The sequence below is a fragment of the Festucalex cinctus genome, chromosome 18 (assembly GCF_051991245.1).
Source record: "Festucalex cinctus isolate MCC-2025b chromosome 18, RoL_Fcin_1.0, whole genome shotgun sequence".
In the NCBI taxonomy this organism is placed as follows: Eukaryota; Metazoa; Chordata; class Actinopteri; order Syngnathiformes; family Syngnathidae; genus Festucalex; species Festucalex cinctus.
In genome coordinates, this window is record NC_135428.1 from 5,683,081 (window position 1) to 5,702,103 (window position 19,023).

Sequence of the window (19,023 nt, forward strand, 5' to 3'; positions counted from 1 at the left end):
TTGGTTCGGAGCATTCAAGGGCCAATAGGATATCTTAGATCGGCATGCAGTGAACATGTCACATATCGGTGAATGTCGTGCATGTGCAAGACACAAGATGCTGCATCCAAAATCCTATAATAGCGTTGGAATTAATGGTATCGGCATGTTACTTGTGAGTACTCACCGATACCGATACCACTGCTTTAATGCAGTATCGGCACCTCTGCCGATACCAGTATCGGTATCGGAACAACACTAATTTGAACCTATATTGATTTCGCAGTTATAGTTTGATAGGTTTGATGAGTCATTTTCACATTGTGATTGCTGCAACACTTCATGGAAAAACGAAAGCTCAATTCAACTAATACTGAAAACAGCATGTCAAAAGCTATTAACTATAAGTGGAAATACTTCCTTGCAGGAGCTACATGATGTCTTTTTTTTTTTTTTTTACAACAATTTCTGAGCTTCTTTTCAGTACAAGCAGCCACTTGACAAAACGTGAGATTTTAAATTATATTTAAGGGAACAGCTTTTGACAGAAGTGGGAAGATTTCAAGCTGTACCTGAGCAGCTCATGCAGACATTCTTCTCTCAACGCACCAGTATGACAATTCTTCATAACTAGATTTCTTTGAGAACACTAAATGAAGTTGCAGACATTCCCGCACTATTTGTAGAACAGAGGCAACAATTGAAAATGCTCACAAATAGAATTCTGGTTGAACTGAATATGTCACGCCTTAGAAAAAAGTACTATTTTTGCTGTTCATGTTAATTAAGACGGGTTCTTATATTCAACTATTGACTCCAAATGTGTCTTTAAGAATATTTTTCCAAGAGAGTGTGATGTGATTTTTGGACATTATCTGTCTAGGACACATTTTAAAATAATTTTACCAACAAATCCCTGCAATTTACATCCCTGATAACATCAGTACCAAGAAACAAAATTAGGCTATACATATATATTCAATTCATGAAAGGATCCAAGTATAATTGTCTAGATGGGCTCAATACATATTCATAATCTGTTTGCCTCAACAGTTATACGACACTTTTGATTGTACTTGCTGAGACCCTTTCAAATGGAACTTGTAACCCCGGGTTTTCACCGGATGCGGTTGCGGTGCGGTTGCGGTGCGGTTGCGGTGCGGTTGCGGTGCGGTGCGTCTTGACTGCGTGCTCCGGACGGGTCAATTTTTTTGTCAATCCACACCGGCTCCGCACAGCTGCGGTCCAGCAGCTCCGTCGCCGCCCACTTCCCAACGTGTCTCGCGTGGCATTTCACAACGACAAACATACAGAAAGTCTGCTCAACAGAGAAGCAAAAAGAGAGGTGGACTTCTTTTGATTTAACCTTTTCTTCTTCTTCTGCTATGAGATTCCATGCAGCATCATTTTTTTGGTAGTCCTTGTAAAGTATATTAATAACGAGAGTCGGGTCAGTGCGGGTCCACTCTTTATTTCTGTCTTCCGCGTCCGGCTGCCGCTCAGTACGGCAAGCGAGACGGGCACAACAAGCAATCGCGAACATCAAACTCACAATACATTACAGTCCTTATAAAAAGGATGTGCCGTGTCATATATTATTTTGTGGTTTTCCACCTCCAATATAAACCTCTCCTCGTCCATGTTCGCTGGTGTCTAAACCGTGAATGAGCACATGGCCCGGCGACGCCCACGTCACGTTTTGCTGAAAAACTTGCGAAATAGGAGCTGGCGAGTGTTTTATTCTGAAAGGTAACCGGAAATTTATTTTGAAACTGCCTCGGCCTTCCTGTCCCGCTCGATGTGTTTTGTGCTAGCTTGCCATTTGCCGGAGGCCTACCGCTGCGGCGTCCGGCAAAAATAGAAAATAGGTCTATCCTTGCGGAAGGCTTGCGGCACGCCGCAGCTGAGACGCAGTCGACACGCAACGCACCCGCAAGCGGTGTAAACTGCACCATTCGAATGAATGGAATCTAATTGCTTGCGTCGCCGGACCGCACCGCAACCGCACCGCAACCGCACCGCAACCGCATCCGGTGAAAACCCGGGGTAACTCCTTCACACTCAGAAGTGTTTTTTTTTTATATAGATAGTTTGTGGAATGTAGTGCCATTTATCTATGGTAGGACACTGCTTGTAGGCCTGTAGAGATGTAGTGTTTGAATTATTAATGCTCAATTTCCCACTTGCTACTCTCAGCTCCCAGTCGCCTTTCTGCATTCTTCTTGCACTTCAGGTATCTCTTCCTTATACATTGTCGAGTTAATCCTACGAGGCTATACACCTCTTGTGCTCAAATTGTTACAGCTACAGGGGAACGTCTCTGTTACGCCTCCAGCCTCGAGCTAAAGAAATACAAAAGTATAGAATGACACAAGTAGAAACCCTACTACCCAAAAGTAAGTGAAAGAGTCGTGACTACCGTATTTTCCGCACTATAAGGCGCACCTTCAATGAATGACATATTTTAAAACTTTTTCCATATATAAGGTGCTGCAGTAGAGGCTGGGGTTACGTGATGCATCCATTAGATGGTGCTGCGCTAAAGGGAATGTCAACAAAACAGTCAGTCAAACTTTATTCATAGATTACAAACCAGTTTTCTGACAACTCCATTCAGTCTGTCTATGGTCTTAATGGACACTGAGACTGAGGACCGTATTTTGGCAAATATAAGTTTACCGTGTTTGGGCGTGACTGAGGGCATTCTTTACCCACACCAAGTGCGCCTAACAATTTGGTGACAGAAAGTAAGACTAGAACGGAGACTAGCTAAAAGCCGGTCTAAGTTGTGGCGCAGGTGGTGTAATGCAATTTTGTTTTGCACATGGACGACTGCGGTGGATCTCATCATAGTGGCTAACACTACATCATCCACATCCATAAAAAACAAAATACTGTGGCAAATGTTTTGGTATTTTCAGAGGTTGAAGTTGCCATAAGTAGAGATGTGCTTGTGAATTTTGGTGACGATGACGCGACATTTAGCTTTTGTACATTTACAATCGTGTTCATAAGTTTATAATGGTATGTAAACTTTCCCGCCATGTACATCGCATGGTTCTCCCTGGAATGAGGGTATCCACTTCCATTCGATGGCAAATAAATCAATCAATCAATCAATCAATACCTTCACATATCAATTAGTCATTTTTGGTGTCCTCTTTTTATATCCTAGTGTTACGAGATGACTTCAGACAGAACCCGCAGGACGCGGTGGTGGCTGTTGGCGAGACAGCCACTCTGGAGTGTCAACCACCACGTGGGCATCCTGAGCCCACCACCTACTGGAAGAAAGACAAGAGTCGTCTTGATCTGAAAGATGAAAGAATCACAGTGAGTAACTCACCCGTCTCTTTCAGACACTTTTTTTTTCTTCTGTAAATCATATCACCAGTGGAGCACAGACCTCTTAACTCATTCACTGCCATTGACGGAAAAAGACGTCAAATGATGCATTTTTTTGCTGGTCTGGCAATGAATGTGTTAATAAATAACTAAAAAAAAAAAAATCAAAGTGGCCCTTGCAGCTTTCTATTTTTCTGTGTGTGGCCCTCAGAGGAAAAAGTTTGGACACCCCTGCTGTACATTATATCAACAATTTAGAATTGCTTCATTGATTTTTACGATGTTTAACTAATTCACTGCCATTGACGGAAAAAGACGTCAAATGATGCTTTTTTTTTTTTTTTTCTGGTCTGGCAATGAATGTGTTAATAGCCCTAATTTGGATCAGCACCGCTTTTTGGAGTTTGAAGTTATGACATTTGTTGGAATTTTGTCAGATTCATGTGTGATTCACTTCATCTGCACCAAAATGTTATGAGTTCCTCCCTTGCCCATACGTCACCTATCTAAAAAGGTCAACAGAAGTTGGTCAAGTATTCTAATCTTGTAATGGTACCAAAAGACAATCCGGAACTGTATTCAGATCCACAACAAAATGTAATATTGCCTGTTGCAAAGGTGAAAGTTTAGTCTAAAAAAATGTAGTATATTTCCTAGGGTTGTATATCAATAAAACAAAATATATATTCAGATTATTTGCATAGTTAAAATAAGAATAACGATAAATTGGGTGCACATTTGTGTCTGTTATAAATGTGCATAATATTTCAGTACTGCAGCATTATAAATTTAAACCTAAAAAGAAAAATATGGGCTTGTAATGTAAAACCGTTTCTGTACTGCACTGTGTTGTACTGTTACTAAACATGTTCTATAAAACTGAACACACAACAAAAAGAAGTACACACATTGTACATTTTAATGCAGCAAACACTTTATTTACAAAAAAGAAACTTAATTCATTTACAAAAAAAATTATAAAATACATTTCTATTAAGTATTATATGTGACGCCTTTGCTCATTATGTTCAGGTATGTTTAGATTTTGTACTGAACTACCTTAATGCGTTCAGCTCATCGAATCGATATTAATATCCAAAAATCAATATTATTTAAATTAGACATGAAGAAGAAGGGGAAAAGGCAGTTGTAGCCCACATGCTGTTTTTGTGGAAAAAAGGCACTTACAACACAAAATTAATAAATATTTAAACAAAAAACGACACTTTAATGTCTCTATTTGTCATTTTGTCTTGCAAAGCAGACTGGAGTAGATCATGACAATGTTGTGCATATCTGTAAATTGAAGCAGAAATCATTTGTCAATCAAATCATTTTGAATCGAAAATCGTTTGAATCGCGAATCGATTCTGAATCGAATCGTAGACCCAAAAATCGTAATCGAATCGTGAGACAGTCAAAGATTCCCAGCCCTACTGAATAGGGGTTACTAAAGCAACACTATTTGGCAGCTAGCTTAATGCTAACGCCAATGTAATACCCTTTTGACTGGCTAACAAAAAATAGCATTTATTGCTTGGAGTAATATACCTTCAAATAATAAATATTCACACACAAACACTGGAGAAATAAAGACAAATGGGTTATATAACATTAAAATCAGTTGTTAGTTGTCTTGTTAGCTTTAAACTAATGTACTGTTCTTGTGTGTTATCTGCACATGTGCACCACACTGCCCCTAAGAGGTCAAGGAGTGTACAGCAGGAGCGGAGCGGAAACAAGCCACTCACTTTGACAAGCGGTTATTCTATTTGTAAAAAATTCCTACAGTTTTTATGCCTTCTTTTCAGGTCCGTGGAGGAAAACTGAGCATCTCCAACACGCAAAAGACCGACGTAGGGATTTACGTGTGCGTGGCCACCAACATGGTCGGCGAGAGAGAGAGTGAAAAGGCTCAACTTTCCGTGTTTGGTAAGAACTCCGGGATATAAAGGTTCAGAAAGCAATAAAGCCTGACTGACTTCCTCAGGTGTTTACTGCTCACCGTCACATACAGTATTTATCGCCGTCTTCCAAGTAAATTTAGCTTCCGTTACATGCGCGCTCTTCCCCACATCCAGAGAGGCCGGTGTTTGTGCAGCGGCCTGTGAATCAGGTGGTCTTAGTGGACGAGAGCGTGGAGTTCAGGTGTCAGGTCCACGGCGACCCGCCTCCAACTCTACGCTGGAAAAAGGAGGACGTGGACATCCCCCGTGGCAGGTGAAGGGAACGCGTGAATGTGTGCTGCGTTTTGTTTAATGAAGGTTTGTGTGCCACATTAATGCGGTAAAAGTGATGACGTGGAGGTGCTGAAGCGAAGCTAATGAGTCCCCGAAGAAGCAAAGAAGCAATTTGACATGTTACTCGTGGACTTTCATCAGTGTGGCAGAAATCATTTATTAGCCACAGAGAATCTCATTATTTGCTGTGTGAAACGAACGTCTGTGCTCATAGCAGAACAAAGTAACCCCCCCCCACACACACACACACACTTTGATTGCTTGAAACTCTCCAAGCACCACTGTTCTTTTTATGTTGCACATAAGGCTCATTTTGGTCCAGCGGTGGTCCACATTCTGTGTTGTTTAATATAAAGCAATCCAATACGCAGCCCACGAGGAATTGTGTCTATATGAAGCAAACATTGCCTCACTAAAAACAGCCAGCCAGAACTTTACTGCTCAAAGTTTTGAAGCTAGTTGCAGAGAAAATAGTTTCAACCACAGTATTCGCATCATAACAATTTTAATTGCAGTTTTCTGACATGAATTATTAGCTACCACTCAGTACCTTTTACTCTCTTGATGGAACCTGGACATACATCGCAAGTACGTTTACCAGAAACTTCCCAAGAAAGAACAAAAAAGAACAATCTTAAAATCTTTTGAGATTTTTGTACTTTTCTTCTGCTACACGTTACTTGCAGTTGTGTTTATCTTACCACATTTTTACAGTCTGACTAGAACCCTCACAGACTTGATTTTTAGTAACTGTTATTTGACTTAGTTCAAACCTTGTGCTAAGTACCAATGACTGGACGTAGCGACACTGTGTCAATTATGATTAACACTCCCAGCCATTTTCACAGAAACAATCCCGTGTAATAAGTACCATTTCTGCAACCATTCTTTGCAGTTGAGAGGCTGCATCAAAGCCTTCTGTAAGCTCTAGCATAAAAAAATAAATAAAACAACAACAACAACAACAACAACAAAAAACGTATAAATACGTCTTTGGGACACTCAGAACATTAAAAAAAACGTATTTATACGTTATTGGGAGCAAATGAGTTAATAAACTAAATCACTTAACTCATTCACTGCCAGTCATTATAGAAAATTTTTACATTTACAATACTCACGTGATATTCCATTCAATAATTATATATAAACCGAATCTACCAAATAACAGAATAGACTCCCTACTTTTTGTCCCGTCCCGTTCTTTTATGATTGACAGCAGAAAAATGTAGGTTTGCCAAAATAGAGCCATTTCTCCCATGGACTCTGAAACTGTGTTTATTTCCTATAAAATGGGGCAATGATGTCATCTACCGGTGGTTGGGCATCAGTAAAGTTGTTTCCAAGTTTGATATTTACAGTGGAGCATGCTCAGATTCGCCCCCATTTAGCACCGCTCTAAAAAATACAATTGACAAGTATACTTGTCAAAGGCAGTGAATGAGTTTTAACGAGCTCCTGCTTCAGCAAAATTTAACTTGGAGTTTAATGCACGTTTTACCATGTCATTGATATTTAAAAAGAATTGATGTTCCGTAATTAATCAATATTGGATTTAATGGAAGTGAATCGAATCAGAAAAAAAAAATATATATATTGAATCGAACTGAACTTTTGTCAATCGAAATCGAGTCGATTTAAGAAATTAGAATCGATACCCAGCCCCTAGTTAATAAGAACTTTCTAACATTTTATGGACATAAATCACCGGTTGTTCAAAACGTTCGTAAGTCGGACGTCCGTAACTTGTGGAGCGTCTTTCTTGTGTCCGAACCTGGCAACCCACCAGCATGCTATGATGATCTCTGAAATGTACTACTCGAATTGGACTAGTTTGAAACTTGAAAGGCTTCTGCTGGTGTCACCTTTTGGTGTGTACTGCAAGTTGTTATCGCCGGTCATATCAAATTCGAAAGTAGAGACAAAGACTATTATCAGCACTTGGCGTTCCGTCCACTCATCTGTGCCTTGTCATGGCGTCACCGCCCTTTGACTTGTCCCATTTCCCGTCCTTCCACGAACCCGTCATCCTCACGGGAAGTGCATATCTGGGTCAGAGATGTTCTGTGAATGGATTCCTCACCCAACTCCGGAGTGACCTCACAGTCCCCCCCACATCGATATTCTCCCCCCCGCACGCTCCTTTCGAATATGACTTTTTCTCACCCCTTGTGCCTTTTCTCTGCCTGACTTGTCTTCTATCTGGAAATCAGCACGGCCGGCTGCACAATTTCACGAGATCTCTCATGCCAAAGAGACCCCAGAGAGGTGGAGCTGCCTCCTTTTTGCCCCTCCACTCATTCCGAGTCGAGACCCTCTTATCTGAACCGGCTGAGATGTCCCTCTTGTTCTGACTGAAGCAATTGTGGCCTTATAGTCGAGAATTCTGCACTGGCGACTGCATGTTGATGCGTCAACACTTAGGGGTGTGCTCAAAAAAATCGATACGGCAATATATATCGTCGCGGGTCCTAATCACGATACACGTATCGATACGCAGGCGTCAGAATCGATATTGCTGGTTGACTTGAACTCTTTTACTGCCACGCATTATCAAAAAACTTTGATATGACAAAGGCTTTGATCATTCACGAAAAGAGATACAATGCTTCCACCTGCTGGCTATAGTTAGTGGATATTTTTTTATTCCACAACCCATTTACCAGGCGGCACTGCTCTTAGACGTTGCACTGAGAAAATAAATAAATAAATAAATAAATTAATTAATTAATTAATTAATTAGTTGACGGAATTTAACGTTTATGGCGGCATACGTCGTGATTTTACTGATCGTTATTAAACGTTTTTGGCGGTCAAAGAGTTAATACTTTGATGATTTTTTGGTCATATCGGCTCATGCCTATGAATAAATTTTCCCGGTGTGTCGGCGAAAACTGCTCCCTGCTCTGCAGCGCGTGCAGATTTAGAGGTAGGCACGCTGGGTTGGTGAACCACGAGACCTACTATAACAAAAACATATTTCATATGACAGTTATCGTAAAATGCAAGTCAATGAATGTAAAATATCGCGATACGTATCGTATTGTGGCCCCTGTATCGTGATACGTATCGTATCGTGAGGTTGGCGGCAATACCCAGCCATAGTCAACACTATGAATTAGTCATTTGTTAACCCCCCCCCCCCACCCCCCGCGCTATTTCATCGAATTCATTTTGTCACAGTGTGCCACTCCTTTTCTCCCAGACAGTTTGTCCATCCGACTCAGGCTCCCTCGCACGCACGCACGCACGCACGCACGCACACGCAGCATGGCATACTGCACATCCCACGCCGCAGTGGGTGGTTCATCGTTATAAATATTGAAAGAGTGGAACAGTCAGGGTTCCAGCTGAAAGCACCTTTAATTTTTGCCATGCCTTCAATGATGGCGTAATTGCTCTGCTCGATTTGTTTCTGCCGCAGAAAGCGCACGTCGGGGAGTCTTAATTGCCTCAGAAAGCGAGGTGGCGTCAAACAATCGACAATGACGCAACCTTAGAAAATCGGTTGAGTACAAACATGGTTCAATTGATGGTTGGTTTAGAGAAAAAAATAGCTTTAGTTTCTCTATATAGATTCTATATAGTATTTCTTTTAGGTTAGATGTGAATGTATTTATCCAATATTAGGATGATGAGTAGTTAAATTCATCTATCCATCCATCCATTTTCTGAACCGCTTGCTCCTCACAAGGGTGGCGGGGGTGCTGGAGCCTATCCCAGCTGAGGCTGTAGGCAGGGTACACCCTGAACTGGTTGCCAGCCAATCGCAGTAAATTCATCTAGTTTCCGCAAAATTTACACCTTGCAGGAAAAATACATTTCTCAAATCTGACATTTTCTACAGTACATTTAAAAACAAAAAAACTGTAATGCTTTGTGCTTAAATTGTGAACATTTTGAAGCCCTTAAAAACTTGAAAACAAAAATAAATACAAAAACAAACACATTTCCGACAAAAAACTACCTACAACCCTGCACAGTAAATTCTGTCGAGTAAATTTGACTCTTTTTAGATAGGGACCAAATAGTTTTAGAGTAAACTAAGAATTACACTAGGAAGAGAGTAAAATAAAAATTGAAAAAAATAAATAAATAAATAAAACTCAAGAGTTGATGAACAAATTCACGAAAGAAAACAGTAGGAGCTTGATATGTATGTTAATATATTTTAAAGTGGAATATTTGATTCGGTTCAACGCATTCCCATCTTGAACTCATTCAAACCCAAAAACATAGAGGTATAGGCGAAATACAAATTTTTTAATACTTTGTCTTTCAGTTCCAAAAACGTATTTATACGTTTTTGTTTGTTTTAATGCTAGAGCATAAAGAAGGTTTTGATACAGCAAGGTCAAACAAAAAAAAAAACGGCCAATAGGTGGCAGTAGTGTATACGCGATCAGCCAGGGCCATGTTGCAACAAGCTCTTTTTCCCAGTGTGTTCAACAGGTTCGTGATTAATGATGAAACTTAGCTATATTCTAATGCTAATTGCTTCAAAACGGAAACAGATACAAATATACATTTATATCCCTGATGTACGAAGAGACTCTAATTTTTCTTTTGGTCGGTTCCATGTTGTTATAGCAATAGGACACAATATTCTGTGGGAGTGAATGTGTTATAATAAAAGCTGATTTTCCAATCAGTTTTTGTTACACTCCTTTAAATAATGTACAGTATTTATACTACTTAGGTCACAGTGTTATCACTCACTCTGTCACCAGGTATGACATCAGATATGAAAAAGAGGATCTTTTGCTGAGGATAAAGAAAGCCACCGTGAGCGATCAGGGGACCTTCACCTGCCTAGCCGAAAACCGCGTGGGCAAAGTGGAGGCTTCGGCTTACCTGACTATTCGAGGTGGGTCGCTTGTGGTCTCTTCACCGCCATATTTTTATTGTAACTCCCAACTCACAGAACAATCACTCCTTTATTGCACATTTTACCAGCGTTATTGCCCCCCTGCTGCTGAAAGGTTGGGCCGAGCCTCAAGCTTTCTTTTCACACAACAGAACAATGCACTTGATTGCTTTACATTTTCACATGCAATGTTTTTAGTTTGTTGTCGTCACTGAGAGGGAAATTAATGTAATTAGTTAATATGTTTTATTAACGTATTCAACATAATTTCAACCATTGCTACATTTCCACACAGAGATTTGTGAATGTCTGTGTATTACAAAAGTGTATTTCAAAAAAATTTTTTTTTTTTTTTTTTACTTGATTACTGTTTATTAAAGGGATACTTTACTTATTTAGACATTTTTGGCAGTCAAACATTAATATTTTGCCTATAATAAATGTGATATATTTTTCATGTACAATTAGTACCTTTAAAAACACATTTTGCAACTTGCATTTTGTGTTGCTTAATTTGTTTGTATTGTATTTGATGTTGATTCTGTCGCATTACAAAATAAATAAATAAATAAATAAATAAATAAATAAATAAATAAAAAACATTTTGCAACTTGCTGTCGATTGAAAATGACATCATAAAGGGCTCAGGTAACCAATCACAGCTCAGCTTGTGAATGTCACATGACCAAACCTAGAAAACAGGTGAGCTGTGATTGGTTACCTGTTATCGATTTTTTTTGGCACACCCCTAATTCTCAGGCATTTGTGAACTCACAAACACCACGAGAATTCATCCTGCTGGCAAGGTTATGTTATACTATTCGGTCATTAGTTTCCAAAGTAAAAACAGATGTTTGAAAATGTCTTATTTTGATTAAACATAGAAGATAATCAGTCTTCTTTAATGAAACACTATAGAAATCAGAGGATTTGGACAATTTTTAAATTAAAAAATGGCTCCAAACTAATTACTCATGAGTAAAATAGTTGTCGATCAATCGATTTTGAAAGCTCTAGTAAAAAGTAAGTTGCATCTTTGAGGGTGACAAATCCATTGTGCCCCGAAACGTGCAGTGATGAAGGCATTGGTTGTTGTCCTTCGACCTAATGCGGTGATTGAGAGCCATCTGTCGTTACAAACACCACGGATGGCAACCCAACGTCATCTCATTCATTTCTGATTTTCATTATTTTTGCTTTCTTTCCCTCTACTCCTCTGCTTTCGTTCTCTCTGTGTTGTGACTTAATCTCACCCACACCATTGTTGTCACCAGTTCGCCCTGTTGGTAAGTAACAGCTGATCCCATTCTGCATGTGTTTTTTTTTTTTTGCCTTCTTTTGTTTAGTTTTTTTTTTGAAGTCACGCTTTGAGCACACATTCATCAAAATGATATTTTACCAGCACATCTGCATTGTCTCTCAATCACGAATTTCCCCCATTAGGAGCCACTGAGAGTCCATGGATGTCACTTTAGGTCTCGTCAACATTTTTGACTTTACGAAGGCACCCTTATTGTATTTGATGTTCTGATAGATGGCTTGTAATAGAAAACTACCCCTTATGCATGACCGACTTGACATTTAAACCTCACTGCAAATCAGCTACTGTACCGCGTGCTACTGTAATATTCAGAGGCGCCCCAGTTTGTGGTGCGACCCCGTGACCAGATTGTGGCTCAAGGACGAACGGCGACCTTCCCCTGCGAGACCAGAGGCAAACCTCAACCCACCGTGTTCTGGCAACGCGACGGCAGCCAGGTGAGATTTTGGCAAACTATTTTCTATAACGCGCACAAGGACTCATGATGGGAGATATATTGTTTGGTGCCGTGCTAAGAAAGACATCAATATTGCAGTAGGGTTGATCTGTATTAAGAAAGAAAAAAAAAGCTAAACTGATCAAACCAGGGTGACATTGTGTGCGGGTTTTTGTGGCTCGCGCAAGATAATGAAGTGGTCATTCATCATCAGTTGATGCTGTTCTGACCAGCCGGCTCACATTAGAGTCATTAGAAGTAATGAAAGCAGGCTAATGTCCTTTCCTGCCAGCTTGTCTGCTTGGGGTGCAGAAACAGACAAAGCTGATGCCTCAACTCTCGTTAAGTGCAGCATAAACATGGTGGGGGACATTCAGCTCCATCAGAAGAGAGTGCTGATTGGTGCATCATTTTTTTTTTTTTTTAGAATATAAATTCTTGAGACTTCTTGACTTCTTGAAATGCACTAAAATTTGGATGTTAACAAATGTCTTTATTTAATGAACAATGAACAACACAATACCAGTAATTCACAAGTGTGTAATCAATGAGGCTTTTTTTTTTTTTTTTTTTACATCATGTGCTGGATCTAAACAATCAAACTGGGCACCTTATTTTACAAGTTTATTGAACACGTAAAAATTAGATCAATAATGTGTCATAACGACATGATTTTATCTTGTCACTCAAGGTTCAAAGTCACGTCTTGATTCAAATCAGGCTTTGGATGTGGTCAGTGAAAATAACTCAACTTTCTAAAAAATATATATATATATATATATGATTACGCCCCACATTTAAGTCGGGATTTTTTTTCCCACACAGTGCCAGAAAGCTTAAAAAGATATTGATTTACCGTATTTTCCGCACTATAAGCCGCACCGCATTATAAGGCGCACCTTCAATGAATGACATATTTTAAAACTTTTTCCGTATATAAGGCGCACCTTCAATGAATGACATATTTTAAAACTTTTTCCGTATATAAGGCGCACCTTCAATGAATGACATATTTTAAAACGTTTTCCATATATAAGGCGCTACAGTAGAGGCTGGGGTTGCGTTATGCATCCATTAGCTGGTGCTGCGCTAAAGGGAATGTCAACAAAACAGGTCAGTCAAACTTTATTAATAGATTACAAACCAGCTTTCTGACAACTCCATTCACTCCCAAAATGAATAAACAGCTGTTTTATTATTTTCTCTGAGGTAAAGTATTAGTATTAGCTAGCGATCCAAGATGGCGGGATCTTCTGCCGATCGTGCAGGGTCACCGATAGCGTCTTGACAGCGAGACCTGTTGCGGCTCAATATTGATCCATATATAAGGCGCGCTGGATTATGAGGCGCATGGTCGGCTTTTGAAAAAAATTGAAGGTTTTTAGGTGCGCCTTATAGTGCGGAAAATACGGTATTCATTTTCCGCAAATACATTCAAACATACTTCCAAGTATGTTCGAACATACTCGCGAGTACGTTAGAATATACTTGAGGCTAAATGCTACAAACAGTATGTTTTCCCATAATGCCACGGGGTCTGACTTGCACATGCGCAAGTCCATACTCATTATGGGAGGAAAAATGCCAAACCTATTAGCTAAAAATGCTATAAATCAATAAATAAATAAAAATAAATTGTGAATGCGCAAGTAATACTTTATTATATAATATTTAATAGGTTCAAATGTACTCGCAATTTTGTCCAAACGTATTTGCGAGTACGTTCGAATGTATTCGCGAGTACGTTTGAACATATTCACAAATACGTTTGAACATACTTTTAAATTTATTTGAACGTACACGGCAGTCAAAAATGTTTAATCCAACCTGGCTACATGCTTCCGTATTAAAAAAATAAATAAATAAAAAAAATCCCCATTTAAAAAATGTTTTATATTTACGAAGGTTATCTTTGAACGATATTTAAATTTGTTTGATGGTCTTAAATAGTAGAGTGTGGAAAGTATGCAAAAAATAGGACTTTTGAAAGTGTACTTATAAATAGTATAAAAAATTTAGTTGAAAATTGTATGGAAGGTTGAGTACTAAAATGTTCATATTATTAACTAGTTTGGCCAATTTAGTCCTTGAAATACACACAAATGATTTTTTTTTTTTTTACACATTTCTTGTAAGAAAGGCTGTATGACTGTTTCCGAAGAATATTTTGAATGTAAACAATGTGGATTTGTGTCATTCCAGTCCTGATAGTATTGTGATTTTTTTTTTCCCCCCGTATAACAAAATGCAAATTTTACAGATCCAAAACAATGGGCGCCTTCACTTCGGAGTTTTATTTTCCATTTTCACCCCCTTGTAGGATCTCCTGTTTCCCAGCCAGCCAACGCAGGGCGACAGTCGCGTGTCCGTGTCTGTGAATGGAGAGTTGAGCATTTCATCAGTACAGCGTTCAGACGCGGGCTATTATATCTGCCAGGCCCTCACTGTCGCAGGCAGCATCTTGGCCAAAGCCCAGCTGGAGGTGGCAGACGGTAAGTAAGCAGACCAAAGCATGCGCACCCACTTCATCCAACACATCAAAGTTAATCAACACAACAAACACAACAAAGAGTTGGCATTTTGCATTTCCCCAAACAATACGTCTGTTTTAAATTATTTATTTATTTTATTGTTTTTTTTTACACAAAATTTACCAGCAATACAACACAAAACCATCCATCCAGTCAGCGGTGCTTATGTCTATTTATTTAATCCCTTAACATTGTGTTTTAGCAATGCCACGCGGTAAAATGAGCTTTAAAATCACATAAAATACATAAACGGATCAACTTGAAGCCCTGTTTACATAATTGATTATTTCAGGCTGCCCACATTTTTTATTCGCAAGCCTCCGTTTTCGTGCTGCAAATGCCAAGCAGTCACCGGCAATTATTATTTTTACAACCTTCCGCTGGTGATGAATGTAAGTGGTCTGAAAACACATAAAATAAAACTCTCCTTGATGGAACGGACGCATTTAGACTTTTGAGACAAATCTTTAATGTCAGCGTTAAGTGCTAAGCCGTTTCCTTCTCGGTGCTGTTGATGTCCTTCTTCGCATTGGTGTCTTTTTAATACATTTGGAGAGAGACAGAATGAAGCATGCAGGAGTGATTTCAATGTAGATAAACAGCATATGGGTGATGTCAAATGGAGTATAAGAAAGACGTCGTCAGTTTAAAAAATTCCAATGATGCATTTTAGCTAGAGTATACAAATACTTTAGAATTGATGACATCACATTGGATATATATATATATATATATATATATATATATAGATATATTTATTTATTTATTTATTTTTACAGATAATACAGCTTGGGAGACAGGCACTCTACCACCTGAGTCATGCCAGTCTTGCTGTTTTTTTTTTGTTTTTTGTTTTTTTTACAGTGCACATACACACTCCCAAACTAGTCAGCTTGCAAAATTACCACTCCCTGTATTATCTTTGTGTACGTCCACAGATTTAAAGGGTGAGATGTCACACTCCACAAATGCTCTAGATATCTCCTGAATTGCCGTACTGTAAACATGTTTACGTATTTTCTTTCATAGTTTAAAAAAAACAAAAAACAAAAAAAACACTGAGGCGAGGACCAATTACTGTCATTCAACATGTATGTGAGTTGTAACGTTAATGTCCAAAACAGCCAACTAACGACAAGCAATGTCACTGTCACTCTGTGTTTCAATTTAATCACCATATTTAATCCCTCACACTGTTCATTCAAATGCAGAGTTAAGCAGTAACACGTGTATAGATTAGAAAGTCTGCCTGAATCGAGGAGTTAATCAATTGTTGGCATATGTGACGGGTCGGTGGAGCATTAAATTATATTATCATTTAATTATTGCCAAATATATACTTATTGTTTTAAATGGTGTGAAACGATAATAATTGCACCATATCCGGGTGTGCATGTACTGCTTTTGCAGACATTATGTTAAAAAAAATAAAAAATAAAAAGCAAAGGAAACCTGTTGTAAACACTTGTGAATACGGAGACAGACCTGATAACAGTTGAAGCGGCAGCGTGAAAATTGGAAGCCCGGGAGTTGTTACAAGGCCTGGAGAGAGCTTCAGAAATTACTGTTGCAGAGTGCAGAAGCTGTTTTCTGGATGATATAACATACTTTAAAAAGCTTTTAAAGAGATGCATTTTTGTCCTCCTTGGCATGCTAATTTAAGAGTTTAATTTGTGGTGGTGGATCGGAGAAAAACGCCGGGGGGGGGGGAGTCATTGTAGGCTTCAACCAACGGGTATGGGTGTGTTGAAAGGCGTTCTAAAGAAGGTACGGTAATTAACACCACGGGTTAAGCATCATTAATCCTCACCTAGTAATTAAAACTGAAAGGTGTGATGCAGTGCCATGAGCGCACTGTTCCACTCTGGAAAAGGCTCAAAACAGTTGCTTCCTCTTCAAACAAATCCATCAGATTGAGTTTTAACATACTTGAACTGCAATTATTGCAATCGCTAATTAGCACCCACAGATAAGGTCATGTTATTTCTGGCAAAAAAAGGGCAAGATTTTGTTATTTTCGAGAATAGCGAGTCACCACCTGATGCCAAGACTGTGCCATCAAAATTATAGTTCAAGAAAGCTTTCAATTAGGATAACTTATTTCCCTTCATTATTATCCTCAGCCCTGAAGGACCGCCCACCTCCAATCATCCGTCAGGGCCCTTACAACCAAACCCAGGCATTAGGCAGTGTGACGGTTCTCAGGTGTCAGGCTTCTGGGGACCCACAGCCCACAATTACCTGGCGAAAGAACGGGATCGGTCTGCTTGGAAAAGACGCACGGTTTTCCCTGCTGGAACATGGCAGCCTTCAAATCCAGAGTGCCAAGGTGAGCTGTGGTGAATCATTTGACCTCATTATTTCGACATTATTTGCATTTCGACTATAATTGAGTAAACTCTTGAGTTATCATATACTGAACTCAGACTGCTTTTACAAAGTCAATAATGTTTTGATTGAGACTGTCAGAAACAGTATATTTGTTGTTGTTGTTGTGGCATAAAAATATTGTGGATCATGCTGCGAGCTGTTTCTAATAATGAAATTAGATGTAGAAAAAAGGACATTTGAGCTGGATTTATAGTACACGGAACTGTATGTCATAAATTCTCATGTTCACTCTTAATTTACTGACACAATTAAACCATAAATTCAATGTACAGTTTGTAAGAGGCATGTGACACCAGCTTCCGAAAAATGACAATATCTACATTATATTTACAAAGCGTGAGAAATCATTAATTTTCTCAACACACATTTACTGTGTCACTATAAGGGATGAAAGATTAATTTTGGGGAAAGAAAGTTTCCTCGTGAATCTCTTCATTACAAAACAATGTAGTTTCCAGCTTTATAAATTCAACATTTTATAGATGCATTGATGATGAGATAAAATGCAATCAAGTGAAGTTTCCATACGATATTTGCTGATCTTGCGAGTCTCGCGGAAAAAAATAATTTCAACCTGATAAAGTTCAGGGACTGAAATCAATAACCAGAGCTGGGCATTTCCGTCTCGTAAAAATACACCGATTGAGGCAGGTTTTCGACAGTTGAACCGGGACAGTACAGACGGTCCTTCTCAGTCCGTGTATTTTTTACGAGATTTCACGCCATAAAGCACTTTGCCGAAAAGGTGGGCGACCGCCTAAGTAGAGACAGAAGTTGTCAATAATGACAGAAGGCCATTCGACAATTCGCAGTCATGTCAATTTGGGTTAAATCATTGTCAGGTTTACCCGTTTGACATCTATTAAACACGACACAAAAAGGAGAGAAGACACTCAGTTCAAACTTCGCAAGGAGAGAGGAGAAGAACTGACTGATAAAATTCACTACTGCATTCCCTGAAAAAAAAAAAAAATCCCCTCCTCACCCTCTCTTTTTATTTGGTTTTCACGCCCCTAGTTCCATGGGTGTTCCAACCCTAAAAATGCAAATGCAAGGCATAGTTGGAACACAGTGTACTTGTTTGTCTACGTGTGTGCATGTGAGTGGAAGATTGCTGAGTACGTGTGTGGTCAATTTTGCGATAATTTCTTCACAGGCGGCCTCGGCAGACTGGCTCTAACCATTCTGCTGCTTTAGATGTTCTGGTGCTTGTGATCTTGAGTCATCTTCTGTTTAAGATAACATATCACAATGTAACACTTCCGTTGTAATTTTTAGACGAAATTTAATGACCGATGACGGTGGAAAACAGATGAACAATGGTGTCATCTAAAAAGATGAGTAGAGCGTAAATAAGTTGTTCGAGGCTGCCAGATTCTGTGGTCTGATTCAAGGACTCGAGGACAGGGACTGTTCAAGTCATTCTGATGGCGCTAATATAATGGAGGGACTTAAATATGCAGGGTCCTGTCTCTGTGTCAGAGATCTCCGCCTATGTCGCTCACCTCCACTATCTCTTGAGAATGAGCCCAACAGCCTGTGGTCCCTGAGGCTTTGCCATTATGAACAAGATCATATCACTGCTTCAGTATTTCCCGTGTCAGCACTCCTGATGATAATGTTGATGGTTCTGGGAATGGAGGACGACTATTATTGGAGGAAATCAATTAAGGAAATTAATGTCAGCTTTTACTGGGGCTCTTCTTTTTTTTTTTTTTTTTTTTTTTTTTCATTGGGCGGCTTTAAGGTTTTCGCTCATCCACTCTCAAGCTTGTCTCGAGCCAAATGCAGGCCAGTGAAGGTTAATGCATTTTTACTGTACTACTAGCTGCAAACCTCCTTCAAAAGCCCAGACTGACGCAAGAGCTTGTAGCAACCATCTGGGATCACAGTTGCAAAGACTATTGGATTCA

At 39.3% G+C, this 19,023-nt stretch overlaps 1 protein-coding gene across 1 annotated transcript in view; it reads left to right on the forward strand.

Annotated features, from left to right (window-relative positions):
- Nucleotides 1-19,023, forward strand: part of LOC144005811 (roundabout homolog 2-like) — a 101,145-nt gene that overhangs the window by 55,294 nt on the left and 26,828 nt on the right. The window contains exons 3-9 of the mRNA XM_077504177.1: nt 3,155-3,312; nt 5,136-5,256; nt 5,406-5,544; nt 10,295-10,431; nt 12,065-12,189; nt 14,509-14,680; nt 16,843-17,048. Coding sequence (XP_077360303.1) covers nt 3,155-3,312; nt 5,136-5,256; nt 5,406-5,544; nt 10,295-10,431; nt 12,065-12,189; nt 14,509-14,680; nt 16,843-17,048 — 1,058 coding nt within the window. The remainder of the gene's footprint in view (nt 1-3,154; nt 3,313-5,135; nt 5,257-5,405; nt 5,545-10,294; nt 10,432-12,064; nt 12,190-14,508; nt 14,681-16,842; nt 17,049-19,023) is intronic.